The sequence below is a fragment of the Typopeltis vanoorti genome, chromosome 14 (genome assembly GCF_054136105.1).
Source record: "Typopeltis vanoorti isolate ZY-2024b chromosome 14, IOZ_Tvanoo_1.0, whole genome shotgun sequence".
NCBI classification, from domain to species: Eukaryota; Metazoa; Arthropoda; class Arachnida; order Uropygi; family Thelyphonidae; genus Typopeltis; species Typopeltis vanoorti.
In genome coordinates this window covers 104332557-104347753 of record NC_143562.1, presented here as the reverse complement: position 1 = coordinate 104347753, position 15197 = coordinate 104332557, and the positions used below count along the sequence as shown (strand labels likewise).

At 33.3% G+C, this 15197-nt stretch overlaps 1 protein-coding gene across 1 annotated transcript in view; it reads left to right on the top strand.

Annotated features, from left to right (window-relative positions):
• LOC150099817 (U3 small nucleolar ribonucleoprotein MPP10-like) overlaps nucleotides 1-14847 on the top strand; it is a 114075-nt gene extending 99228 nt beyond the window's left edge. Inside the window, exons 9-11 of the mRNA XM_090403678.1 lie at nucleotides 3921-4028; nucleotides 5844-6029; nucleotides 14680-14847. Coding sequence (XP_090259804.1) covers nucleotides 3921-4028; nucleotides 5844-6029; nucleotides 14680-14823 — 438 coding nt within the window. The 3' untranslated portion in view covers nucleotides 14824-14847. The remainder of the gene's footprint in view (nucleotides 1-3920; nucleotides 4029-5843; nucleotides 6030-14679) is intronic.
• Nucleotides 14848-15197: the final 350 nt, after the last annotated feature.

The following is a 15197-nucleotide window of genomic DNA, read 5'->3' as shown; positions in this document are numbered from 1 at the left end:
TCCAAGTATACATATATTTATATATGATATATCATCATCTGAGTCATCGCTGGAGTCGTCTGTAGGATTATAATCATCTTCGGAATTGGAACCAAATCATTCCATTCATCATCGCTCATATTAGCATAAGCTTCTAATTCTTCATCAGTAAGCTTTCTTTTACTGGCCATGGCATAATTGAAGGTTTTTATTTAGATAATTTTAAATAATTGTAAGACTAGATGCAATAAACCTTACTATGCTGAATGTCACTGACTCTGATCTCAAGTTACACAGTCGTCAGCACATGTAAGATATAGGTGGTGGGTGTTACGAGATTATTTGTAGTTGATGGATGAAACAAATTCTGTCTGATAAAGCCAGCTACAAGATAATTCGTACTGACCTTGTAGAAGTGAAAGTGCTCGGTGTGCAGTAACAAACTATGTCTGAGGAGCATGGCAGCGAACGTGTTAAGCTCAGTGTGATAGATATGTTGCAGTCAGGAGAGATTTTTGTAATAAGTTTGTGGACTTTTGTAATATATATATGTATGTATGCTTCTTAAATAATGTAATGTAATAAGACGTATACTTTTTTTTATAATGTATTTAATTGTTAATGGTAAACCCTCCCCCCTCCTCTCTTGATGAGTTTTTGACTCCAGGATAGTTAATGTAATAACAATAATAAGGATGTCATTGAAGCAGGCAAAATAGCAGTAATTATAATATGTCATTTTCCTCTTTACAAAGTCATTAATATGATTGTACACTCACACGCCTGAACCACTGTATGCTGATTTGGTCCTCGTTTCCAAGGGAATGAAGAAGCTGTGGAGAGGGTGTAAAGAAGAGTTAATAAAGATGATGTGGAATTATGGAATGTAGATTTATGAAGACAAATTGAGAAGTATACATGGATAAACAGGAGAAAGAATGGCGATATGATGGAAGTTTATAAACTTCTTAATGGTTGTAATAGGATACTTGTTGATGGAATTTTTCATTATATGGAAAGTGGGGATTTGACAAGAAGGCATCTGTGGAAGTTTATGTGCAGTCTGAAAAATAGAGAGGTGAGAGCTAGATTTTTCTCTTACAGAGTAGTGAGTGTGCGACAGCTTGCTTGTTTAAGTGGTGATTGCATCTAGCGTGAATGATTTAAAGATAATGCATAATAGCATGGGTAATGGATGGTTTCACTGAGTCCTTGATCCCTAGAGGTCTCTGATGATAATAATAATAAGACTGGGCACCAAAACAGAAGTTTGCACAGATCAAAACTCTCAGATCCATAAGTTAAAACTGATTTGAACACTGTCTTGTATACAGCTAATTTCTCTCTTATTCCATATACAGTGGTATCTCGCTAATCCGAACTAATAAAAACTGTGCTCGTTCAGATTAGCGAAATGTTTGGATTAATGAATTTTCCCCCAAGAGACAACAATAACTAGCGTTTAAGACAAAAATAATCAGATTCTAATGGTACATCAATTTAATTCTGTAAATAAATGAAGTACATGATAGAAAAAAGCTACTGTACTGTAATGTAAAACTTAAAAAATAATACAGTACACAAGTTTAATTCATTAAAAATTTAGTTTGTATGTACCTGTATTGTTGAGGATTCTGATTTAATAAAATTGCATAGTTCAGTACATAACTTAATTTGCTTAAAAAATAGCACTTTCTTGTACACAACACAAAAAAAAAGTTTTATTTCTTTGTAAAAAAGTCACTGATTTTCTTTTGCTCCTTGGAAGCTAAACGTTTTTCGAATGCTTCTTCTCAGAGTTGCATTAGCAATAAAATTTTGTGGAATGGCGTATCATTCTGCTAAGCCTGTTCTATACACATATTAAAATTGTCAACTGCCTCTTCATCTTTTACTTTTTTTTTTCTTGTGGTTGTTTATCGTCAGCATCTTCTTCTAATTCATTCTGTAGTGTCATTTATATTTATAATTTCAGCATCTGATTTGATTTTGAATTCACTTTCGGTTCTACCTGTAATCCATTCCGTAACACATGTTTGTGAAATTTCAACATCTGGAATTATATTTTTAACCAAATTATGCAAGTTTTGAATTTCCTCTTTTTGTGTATCACTGTAGTTATCTTAGTAAATTCTAGAACCACAGTCTTTTCCATGACCTTCGAATTGCCTCAAGTTCGACGGCTTCCCAAGCGGCAGCAACTGAGAATGCTACATCTTAATTATTAACAGTACACAAAATAATAATATGTAATAAATAAAACTTTTTTTCTTCCAAACCCAGTTCGGATTAGCGAGATACCACTGTACATTTATTCATTTGACTTCCTACCATACCGGCTTTATTGATTCTGTTGTCTATTTCCATATTTAATTTACCATCTTCACTGAAAATTGTGCCTAAGTAGCTGAAATGTTTTATTTGTTCTGTAAGTTCTCCATTCATGATGCAGTTGATATTTTCAGTGTTTCTGCCTATTTTTGTTGGCTTTGTTTTGTTATTGCTGATTTTCATACCAAATTTATTACAACAGTTATTCAATTTAGTCAGGGAATTTTGCAGACATGTAGCAGATTTATTTAGAGGTATAACATCATTCGATGTTAATGTCAGCAAAGAGCTGACATTTTGTAGATGTTATGACATTGTCATAACATCTACAAAATTGTAGTTGTTATGACATAGAGGACATAACATCTACAATTTTGATATCAGGTTTAATACCACCATCTTTTTGTTGGCTTTTTCTATTTCAAGAGGATTTAAACTGTCAACAATGAAATAATCAATGAGACTTTTCTTATTCCTTGCCTCTCCATGTGAATTTATGCACATTTTTATGTTGTTACATTGTGTTAGTAATAACCAGTACATGTCCTTGAGCAAAAATCCAACATGTATTTGCTATTATTATTCGCTTTGCGAATAATGAAAAATGACAGAATTTCATGCCCCAGCCGGAATGAAATTCTGTCATGTTGTACCATCGAGTAGGAAACTGGTGTCTGACAGATACAATTGATTTGCATTATAGCAAACATTGCTGTTGTGAATATTCCGTTATTATTACAGAAATGCTGAAAAGTCTAGTTTCCAGAATTAATTTTATGCTAAAGGAAATTTGCTGTTACAAACATTGTTATGCTATTTTAACTAATCATTCATTGAGTCCCTACAAGTTTGTAGTAGAAACTTGTAGATACCTAAGTCTTATTGTTAATACTGTATCAGCAATAAAGCTTAGGTCAGCACTTTTAGTATGCTATAAAAGTCTGCTGTTCTACTGGAAAATTTGCAGTAATTTGCTATATGTTCTTTGTGGTGAGAGTTGATGTCAAAATATTTGCTGTTACAAACATTGTTACACTAATTTAACTAATTATTCATTTTGAGTCCCTACAAGTTTGTAGTAGAAACTTGTAGATACCTAAGACTTATTGTTAATATTGTATCCGCAATAAAGCTTAGGTCCGCACTTTTAGTATGCTATAAGTCTGCTGTTCTACTGGAAAATTTGCACTAATTTGCTATATGTTCTTTGTAGTGAGAGTTGATGTCAAAATATTTAGCAAAATAACAGAAATTATTCTTTTAAGTTGACTCACGGTCATCTTTTATTAAACATATTAATTACACATTATTAACAGGCCCAGTGGACTGTTACTGCACAGTAACTTTACCTCATTTTTGCTCTTTATCTGTTGTGTGTACATTCTTTAGTGAGTTTGCATTTGCATGAGGAAAAATCCCATTATGAGACAGACTAAATGTTTTTTGCACTATAAACAGGATTCAAACCCAAATCCTTCAACCTGGAGGGCATCATACTATTGGAGGAAGTATATTCATTATTATTTAATTAAATTTAATTCATTATCATTTATATTTTTCAGGCAGGTATCATAAAGTAAATCACCACATAATTTTGTCTTTCTTATTAGCCTGTACCTGAAGTGAAAATTGTAAATAATCTCCCTTCTCTAACTGTGGAAGAAGTTGCACCTGTCAATGTTAGTGAAGCTGCTCTTCTTGCTCCTGAAGAAATAAAGGTAAGTATATTTAGAATTATGCAAATACAGGTAAAATATTTAGAAAATTAAAAATATGCAGTTTTACTACTACATATCATGAAAATATTTGTCAAAATATATTGATGCCGATTGTATTGTTCGTTTTAAATTATAGTAATTAAAACATTCATGACAAAATTCAGTAATAACTTGATGTATAGACATGTAAGACATGATAATAAATAAAACAGATTTAACTTATATATTTTTAATAGTATACAATTTTCACCCTAGTATTAAGGGTATCTTAGTATAAGTTTCAAATTAAAAGTTATATTTCAAGTTAAAAATTATATAAAAGTGAAAATGCCCTTGATACTAGGATGATAATTTTATTCTATTAAAAATATATCATCATCATCATCAAATTTCTGATATATATACCATACCCTTAAGGGTGTATAGGATATGATAGTACTACATGAAAAATGTACATCATTATTAAAAATATATATGTGAGTTAAATTTGTTTTATGTTATTTACTAATTAAAAATCTCAGGAAATTCCTCATGGGCGTATACTATTAAAATTAAAAAAATACCTGAATCATCCTACTACCTACTTCCTACTACGTATTAGGCCTAATATTAGCTAAAGATAGCCTGTTACAGAGCTATCTTTAGCCCTTCTAAGTCGTACCATCCTGAGGATAAGGTGATTAGCCCTATGCCTCCCACTATTTCTTATGTCTGTAGCTGTGTGTTTATGGGGCTGGTTTGCTGCTTGTGGGAGGAAAAACCCTGCTGTCCATGCCCAAGACCAGCTAACTTGGCTATGTCTGAGAAAGATCTTTAAGCTCCTCGCATCAGCAACAGGAATCGAACCCAGGACACTCCTTTCCCAGGCATATGGTTGTGAAGTGTATAGCCACTGGGACCTGAATTACATCAAAGTCAAATCATCTACTCTAGTTGGTAGATTCTAATGACTTTTTTCCTAATTCTGTTATTGGTGTGACTTTTTTCCTAATTCTGCATTTCTCCTTTCTTTCTTTCTTTCTTTTTTTTTCCTCCCATATCATGATTCTCATCATTTAGCTAGTTTAATTGTTATGAATAGATGAATAATTCTTTTAAAGTTACTAGATGGTAGAGTAAAACTATTGAGTAATGTGTTATTAGAATATTTTAATATTAAAGGAAAACCTTCAGTGTTAAAATATTCTAGTTACTAAAGTTGTATTCCTTTTTTACAGATTTTTTTTTGTTTCTCTTATTTTAGTTTAATTGTTGGGCATCCACCAACCCCATTAAGGAACCAGCAACATATCTGGTTCCTTAATGCTAGGCTGCCAAAAAAAAAAAAAAAAAAAGACTAGTATAGGTATGATTCTACTGTCACCGATCAGATGAACTTTTTGAGGCTTTTTTTTCTCCCCTAGTTGAGTTTATATATATATATATATATATATATATATATATATATATCTAGTACAGGCAAACAGAGTTTTTCTTCGAGAAACTCAAGTTTTAACTCGGAAAAATTAACCATAGAACTTTATTTTAAACAATGATGCAAGTTAGGAATTAGTATCATGAAATGGCAGCAGTTGTTGCTCTTAATTTCACTTCATTGCTTTCAAAATCATCAGTAACATAAGTAAGTTATCGATAACAGCTAAAGACTGAAAATGCCTGTCTACTTATTTCCAAAAGGCAGTTCATGTTAAGAGCTCTACCTATTCCCTTTAAGAAATTTAAAAAAAAAATAAAAAATAGAGGCTTTATTTTATGTTATTATTAATCGTAGTGGTATTGTTATTTTTATTTATTTGTGTATTTTTATTTTCATAGGATAAAATGAAAGGTAACATCCAAGGTATATCTGAAAAAACAGCCACAGACAGAAAACGAGAGAGAAGAAAGAAGAAACTCAGACAGAAATTATATTTTAAAAAGCAAGACAACAAAAAACAAAAATCAATTCCATCCACTGAGAAGCAGAAAACAAGAAAACAAGAAAAGGGATCAAAATTGCATGTAAGTATGCTGTTCATTTTCTTAACTTATTACTTGCATTGCTATGACAGATCATCACACTTAACATCAGAAAAAGTTGAGAGGAATGGTTTTAAAAAACAAGTGCGCTATTTTAGGTTAGGATTTTATTTTAAAAAAAGTTCATATTCATTTAGACTGATGACCTAGTCATTGGTTTTAGAAATGATAGGATTTTTCACCTTCAAAAAATGCAAACTGGCCATTCACTACATGCAGTTTACAGACAATACACATAGCTTTATTCTAATCAACAAGCTTAGGTGTTGGATGTTATTTATAACTTATTTTAATAGTATTACAACAACAAACAAACTAAATATAAAAAGATGTTTATTACTGGCTTATACTTTGCTGGATTTGAAACAACTGTCTTCAGCGCAAACATGTTGCAGTCTACACACAACCATGAGTAAGTGAAACAATTCAAATTGTAATGGACAAAAGATTTATTAATTCACACTGTTGGTAGATTTCTTAGATACCTGATTTGTCAACCCCTTAAGTGATATGAATTCTTCCAAACTGCAAAATAATTATGATGATGAAATTTATTAGCACTTTGCATTTTGAAGGTGGCTTATACTTTAGCATAATATGGGTTCAGAAACAGTGGTAAGCATTTTACCACTGACTGGAAATTTGTCATATATATTACTGTTATTATATAATTATATAGATAGTTGAGCACTAAAACGACCTTACCCAACTTGATTGTCATCATTTCCTGAAACAGTAGGCAGTGCTGCATAATTCAGTTAATGTTATTAGTAGCTTCTTATTGATCACTTTGTTCCAAAGTTACATTTGTCATATCTCCAGTTTTGTCTGATCTTACATTTCAGGTTTCTAAGGGCACTGCTAACTGCTTTGATCTACCTTTAAGTTTAAGAATACAGATAGTTGCTGGTCATTAGCCATTCACTATCCAGCATAGTGGTTAGTATTTTGGACAGCTTTTCTCTTGGCACTTTATATGACTTTGTCAAATCTACAAAACTCTTAATTATGAATATGATTTTGTTATTTATGCTGTTCAATCCCATAATTATCATCATAACTATTATAATTTCTATAGTTGCTAATCTTCAGTTAACTTTATTTTCAGTCCAACTTTCATATCTATAAATTAAAATCAGTATGAAACCTGTCTTGTAACCTGTTAGTTTTTAATGTTTCCACCATATTAATTTTACTTCTTTTGTTGCACTTTTTTCATATTTAATTTTGTCATCTTCACTAAAAACTGTACCTAAATAGCTGATATGTTTTACTTGCCGTATTGGTTAACCATTTAAATAAAAGAGAAGGTGAAGTTGAATTATGGGAGTGGAAAGATTAGCAAAACAAGTGTTCTCTGCCAGGTTGGCAGGAAAACGACCCAGAGGAAGACCAAGATATAGGTGGATTGATACGGTACAAAGTGCCTTAGACGATAGAAATATAAGATCTGATAATGTTGGAGTCTTGACAAGTAACAGACTGATTTGGAGGAAAATTGTAGATAGGAAGTTAGTAATGATGTAATTTTCATGTAGTACTGTCATATCCTGTACACCCCTTGAGGGTACATGGCAGGAATTTGATGATGATGATGATGATGTGAAGTTGAATTGTTCATTTGGAAGCTGAACTGTGTGTGGATATTGGTCAGTAGCTGCTTGTCTTAGTGGAAACCAGAATAATAATGGTAGCCAGTTTGACAAAACAGTGTTCAAGAAAATACCAATAGGAAAGGTATAAGGCAAGAACATCTGTGAGAAAGTGATTGGTACGTTCTTCTGGATGGCATCCAGCATTTTTAAGAAAGTACAACACTAGATAGTGTTGTACAGCAGAGAAGTAATGTCTTCAGTATAAGAGGTCACAAAAATTTTTGGAGACTGGAGACTATTGATGTGAAGCCAGCAAAGATTTAAGTTGTTAGTCTGTCTGAGAAGAAAATTTGATTTTGAATGGGGATCAGGGTATTATCCAAGTTAAGAAGTGAAATGAGATGTTTGTTACAGGACTGTGTTTGAATTCATGTTGTTCTCATCTCACTGGAGAACAAAGTGAAACCTTGGATAATTTGATCATTTCAAGGTTTTTCAAATGAAGAGGAATGAAGCATAATGTCATTAGGTGTTAAGGTGTAGGAGGAAGAGCATGGACAGAGTTGTGAGATATGGAAGCATCCATTATTATATGTAGTGACCATCTTGAGCTACCATTTTATGGTCTCTTCCCCACTACTAGTAGCAATGACCCAATTGTTGGGGGGGGGGGGATCATAAAGTGGTACTTAAATTGCTATATGTACTGATAGGCCTATATGATATTTAGACTTCTATTTAGCTTTTTACACAACTTAATTTTCTAAATTTTTCTCTCTTATTCATCTCTGCATTGCTTGATATGTGCATCCCAATGTTCACTTTGGTAAGTACACTGGGCTACATTACATTGCATTTTATGTAATGTAGACCAGTGTAACGTACCCACAAAAAAGTTATTTGTAAACCTATAGTACATTTTTGTACCGTAGACCAGCGCTTCCCAAACTGGGGGCCGTGAAATAATGAAAACAAATTTAAAATGTTTTAAGACTAAGTAGATTTTTTTTCATCTTAAAAGAAACATATTTAATTTTTATTATTTATTATTTCTTTTTTGTTAGTTTTTATATTTTAATGGAAAAAATCACCCATTGGTGTTGGTTCACAAATTTTGCTTCTTGCGTATTTCGGCAATTAATGAATATTAGTAAATATATGCTTATTCATATAAGTTTCATTTCAAAGGTATTGATAAGAAACACAAAAAAGATTACAAATGCATAATCTTGAATATAAATTGTATTGACTATAAATACAATAAATATTATAATAATATATGTCTATATTATGATTTTTTTCCAATGGGGGCCGTGAAATATTTTCATTTTTCCAAAGGGGACCTTGGCATCCATAAGTTTGAAATGCACTGCCGTAGACAGTTAGGGATTTTTTTACATAATCTGGAAATCCTGCTCTAGATACAAACATGGAACTTTTTCAAGCTACTTCAGGCTTCCAGTAATTAGGGCAGTGGTCTCAATCACAAACATCCATGCCCATGGTGAGATTCAAACCCACAGCCTATTGGTTGGAGAGCAGGTATGCTAACCACTTGGCCAACCAGGCCAACTTATAAGAGTTCTATATTTTCAAGATAAGTAGGTCTATGCTAAACCTACCAAATACTCTGCAAATTGTCAAGAGCAACCATGTGTTTCTGAAAATAGACAGAATATTAAAAACATCATTTGCAGCTATAATAGAATAAGTAAAACATTTCAACTAATTAAGCATAATTTTTAGTGAAGATGGCAAATTAAATGTAGAAATGAGCAACAGAAATAGCAAGGCTGGGATGGTAGGGAGTCAAGTGAAGAAATTTGTTTGGAATAAGAGAGATTAGCTAAAACATCAAAGTAGCAGTATGTTACACAGAGTTCAAATCAATTTTGAATTATATAGATTTGAGAGTTGGGTTAGAAATGTGTTTCTATGCATTGGACCAAGACAGCAGGATTTCTTGTCATAAATCTTGAGAGCAGGATTTACATGCCCCATAGCTGAGTGTAAATACCAAAGTGATCATTGGCATTACAGATATCATGTGAATGGTACTTTGAAAATATTCAGTACTAAAGATCATAGATATGAAGGGTCTGGGAAAAAAATTAAGGAAAATAAATAGATAGCATCAATGGCAGAATTGTATTACTAAGTGAAGAAAATAGGAAGGAGATATTGTCAACATACAGACGTGTGCAGAGAGCTAATCTGAGAAGTCACTTAAATAGACTTGGAGAGGAAGTATTAGCAGGACAGGTGTTTGATGCTAGAATGATAAGAAAAGATTTGGAGGAAGACCACGATCTAGAAGGATTGATGAGGTTAGAAGACCTAACAATATTGGAATTCTGACAGATAACTAATTTAGAGAAAAATTGTTGATAGGAAGTTAGTTTTCATGTTGTCCTATCATTGTATCCTGTATCTCCTTGAAGCTTCTTTTCAGAAAAATTCCTGATGATGATAAGTTTACAGCTCACTTCTAAAAGCTGCTTAATTTTAATTATTTTCAAAACTTTCATACACATTTTTCTTTTCAATATGATATTCATTTTTATTCTGCTTAAAACTAAGTGATGATCATTTCCTGTTTCATATCCCCTTTATGCTCTTGTATTCTGAACTAGTTTGTGTTATTTTTGATAGTGATATTTAATCAATAAACTTTTTTTCTTATTTCTGGTTTGTTCACTCCCTGTAAATTTTGCAACATATTTATGTTGAAACATAGTGTAATTACTAGTTCATGTCCAGAAATCTAGCAGATACTTTAACATGATGATTATCTTTGTCTTTTCCCCTTTTTTTTCCCTCCAAAATTTACTGTATGTCTCTTTAAAAAAAATAATAAATTTCAGTACAACTTGCAGAAAAATTGGTAACTCTTCTAGAAGCTTAACAAAGAAAAGTGCCTGCAAACTTCCAGCAAAATTGTTAATGTTTGCTGACCTTATCAAGACCAACAGGACCTCTTATGTTTCTTTCCAGAAATTTATCACATTCTATGCTCTTGTGAGTAGTGCATATTCCAGCCAGTCCTATTAAATAACTGGGGTTAGTTATGCAGATATAGGAATTCTGTTAATGACTGAGGGGACAAAGTAAATGTCTATAAATTATACAGTAACAAGATTATTTGGATGGAAATTTGAAAGACTCAAAGTATTACTTTGAGTCTTTACTTAGGGTGCTTAAGGGTCAAAGCTGTATAACTGAGAGGAGACCTCCACATAGCCTTTAAAGGAATGCGGAGAACCGACCAAGGCTTCTGACCTAATGTCCAATCCTCACCTTCTCGTGGTGCACCCTGTTGGGTATCTACTTTGATACTGAACGAACGAGGATGGGCTGGTAATTTGGGATTTAGCCGACCAAATTGTATTCTTATTGGTTAAACCAAAATAAAAAATGATGGTACAACATGACAAAATTTCATGCCAGCTGGGGCGTCGTTCGGTTAAACAAGGCCCCCGTTGTTTTCGCCAGGGAACCAGGGCGAACAGCGAAAAGTCAGCTACTGGAACAAATCTGAACACAAACCCCAACTCAACATCACCAGAGTTAAAGATTGGTAGTATCAACGTAAGAAGCATGAATGGCAAAGAAATGGAGCTAGCTGAGGAATTAGATAAGTACCAGATCGACATAATAGGGGTGACTGAAACAAAAAAGACCAAAACTGGTGAGATCTTTCTGAGCAATAAATACAAAATGTTATATTCAGGCAATGACAATCAAGGAAAAGAAGGAGTAGCCATAGTATTCAACACAAAATACGAGGCTAATCTTCTTGAATGCAGTCAGTCTCAAGTAGAGTAATGTGGGCAAATATGAGAATGGGGAACTGGACAATGAGACTTATTTGTGCCTATGGTCCCACAGAAGGTTCTACTAAGGTAGAAGTGGAGGAATTTTTTGACGCTTTAGAAAAAGCAACTGACACAATGAAAAAGGAAAAGTTGATCCTTGTTGGGGATCTAAATAGCAGAGTAGGAAATGATTGTGAGACATACAAAAATATTTTGGGAAAATTTGGAGAAAAGAGCAAAGCTAATAATAATGGCAAATATCTGTTGGATTTCTGCTCAGGACATGGACTGGTTATTACTAACACCATGTTCCAACATAAAAATGGGCACAAATTCACATGGAGAGAAGAGGCAAGGAATAAGAAAAGTCTCATTGACTATGTTATTGTTGATAGTGATGTTTTCTCCCTGGTGCAGTACACCAGAGTGTACAGAGGATTTGAAATTGGAAGGGATCACTATTTAGTCTTGAACAGGATAAAATTGAATTTCATATTGAAAAGAATAACATGTAAGAAAGTTTTAAAGCGAATAAAAGTTGAGCAGCTCTCAGATGTGAATTGTAGACTAAAATACAGAAAGATTATTGAAAAGAAAATGAAAGTGTTTGAGAACAGGAATCAAGCCTTGGAGATTCAGTGGCAAACTCTGAAGAAAACATTGATTGATTCTGCCAGAGAGGCATGTGGTGAGGTTGTGTGCAAGGATAAAAAAATCAGAACTCCCTGGTGGACACAGGAAGTTAAAGAGGCAGTGAAGGAAAAGAAGAAAGCATATCAAAAGTTCCTGGCAAATAATTCAGCTTTTACTCTTACAGAATACAGAGACAAATGTAAGAAAGCTAAACATTGTGTAAAACTAGCTAAACAAAAGTCATGGGAGGATTTTGGCAAGAATATAGAAAATAAATATCAAGAAGGTGGCAAAATATTCTGGAGGTTTTTGAAGAAGCTTAGGAATGGAGGAAAGAGTGCTGTAAAAGGAGTTAGAGATGATAAAGGTGACATGAAAACAAGAGAAAAAGATATCCTTGAAGTATGGAGTAATTACTTTGAAAAACTGCTAAATGAAACAAGCAGTGATGACAGCACAGTGATAAAAAACACTGACCAGGCATGCAGTCAGGAATACATATCCATACTTGAAGTAGAAAAAGCCATCAAGGGCTTGAAATGTGGAAAGGCAGCAGGAGTAGATGATATTCGACCAGAAATGCTGAAGTATGGTGGTATAAAAGTCTTACAGTGGCTGCACTGCATAGTTCAGAAAGCCTGGACAGAGGGACGAATTTCCGATGATTGGAGTAGAGCTCTCATAGTACCCATATATAAAAAGGGAAATAAAACTGAATGTGAGAATTACAGAGGTATTTACCTACTGAGTGTTCCTGGCAAGATCTATGCAAGTATACTTGAGAAACTGTTGAGAAGAATTGTGGAAGAAAAGCTTGGTGAAGAACAAGCTGGATTTAGGCCAAATAGAGGCTGTCAGGATCAGATCTTCACTTTACGACAGTTAATTGAGAAAGCATGGGAATATAACAAAGCTCTGTATTTAAGTTTTGTCGATTTGGAAAAGGCATATGACAAGGTGCCAAGAGAGAAGCTATTCAATACGCTACAGTTATATGGTGTCAATGGGAAATTATCACAAGCAATACTTAGTCTTTATTTGAGTTGTAAGTCAGCAGTCAGAATTGAAGGAAGTAGAGGAAGATGGTTTAATGTTAAATCTGGTGTGAGACAAGGATGTACATTATCCCCTCTGTTATTCATTACCTATATGGATCACATTATGAAGGAAAGTGGTATTAAACATGATATCAAAATTGGAGATGTTAATGTCAGCTCTTTACTTTATGCAGATGATGTTATACTTCTAAATAAATCCGCTATAAGTCTGCAAGATTCTCTGACTAAATTGAATAGCTGTTGTAATAGATATGGTATGAAGGTCAGCAATAAAAAGACAAAGACAATGAAAATAGGCAGAATCATTGAAAATGTCAACTGTGTTGTGAATGGAGAACCTGTGGAACAAGTAAAACATTTCAGCTACTTAGGCACGATTTTTACTGAAGATGGTAAATTAAATATAGAAATAGACAACAGAATCAGCAAAGCTGGTATGGTGGGAAGTCAATTGAATAAATTCATTTGGAATAAGAGAGAAATTAGTCGGAACACTAAATTAGCTGTATACAAGACAGTGTTCAAACCAGTTTTAACTTATGGATCTGAGAGCTGGGTCAGAAGTAAAACACTTGACCAAAGACTAGAGACCGCAGATATGAGAGTCCTGAGAAAGATTCGAGGCGTGAACAGATGGCATCAATGGCAATATCATATTAAAAATGAGGTTATTAGGAAAGAACTTGACATTTTCAGCATCCAGGAATGCGTTAGCAGAGCGAATCTCAGGTATGGTTATTTAAATAGAATGGGAGAGGAAAGATTAGCAAAACAAGTGTTCTCTGCCAGGTTGGCAGGAAAACGACCCAGAGGAAGACCAAGATATAGGTGGATTGATACGGTACAAAGTGCCTTAGATGATAGAAATATAAGATCTGATAATGTTTGAATCTTGACAAGTAACAAAATGATTTGGAGGAAAATTGTAGATAGGAAGTTAGTAATGATGTTATTTTTTCATGTAGTACTGTCATATCATGTACACCCCTTGAGGGTACATGGCAGGAATTTCATGATGATGATGAAGTATTACTTTATCTAATTTGCATCAGACCAAGACAGTGGGATTTCCTGTCATGAAACTTGAGAATGCAAAACTTGTACATACACAATAGCTGAGTGTAAATACCAAAGTAATCATTGGTACTACAGATATGTGGATGCAGAATGATGATCTGTGACAAACATTTTGTCATTAATTAATATTTTTTCACATATGGTCTCGCTCTCTTAATTGCCTGTTGGTGTATGTATTTTAAGGGATGTACAAAACAGCTTGCTGCAAACAAGCACTATAAAAGATTACTGTAAGAAATACTGGGATTTGATGGCACCATCATTCCCTTGTTTCTTTTTGATTTTTTTCATCAATGTATTAACTTGCAATTTCTGAAGCCATTTATTGTTATTGAAATGATAAAAATTATTCTGAACACTTATTTAAAACTTATAGTGATGAAATAAAGTTGTATGTGCATATCAGAAATTTTGATTTTGCAATTAATTATTAACTAATCCTTTGCATTTGCAGAAGGAAACTATCAAACAAGCACCCAAGTCATCAGCAGACTTCTTTAAGCAACTACAAGATCAAGTAACAAACCATATTTCTACCAAAGTACAGAAGAAAACAAAAGTTAAAAAAGTATTTAATGCTAGCAAATTAATGTTATAAACTGATATAAAAAAATTTATTTTCCTGGTGTCTGATTATTTTGAATGAATACATACACAGCATATATATAAAAATGAATTTATTTAAATTAAGGGGATATTAAATCCCACATTATTCCAAGCAGAATAAGAAACTCAAAGATAGAAATCTAATCTAAGAGTTTCCTGCCGAATATAGATATTATGTAAAGTTTGGCGAGTCCAAGCGTAAGCTAAACTGGTCTGGGTAGTGACCTTCTCTCATAATGTAGAACAGTAATACATCTCCTAGGAGCTGTTGTTTTACATTATGGTTAAATACCAAGAACAGTGATCGGAGTTTGCACCACCTTTTGCAACGAGTTGCCCTGCCATTGCACTATCTGGTGTTGGCTT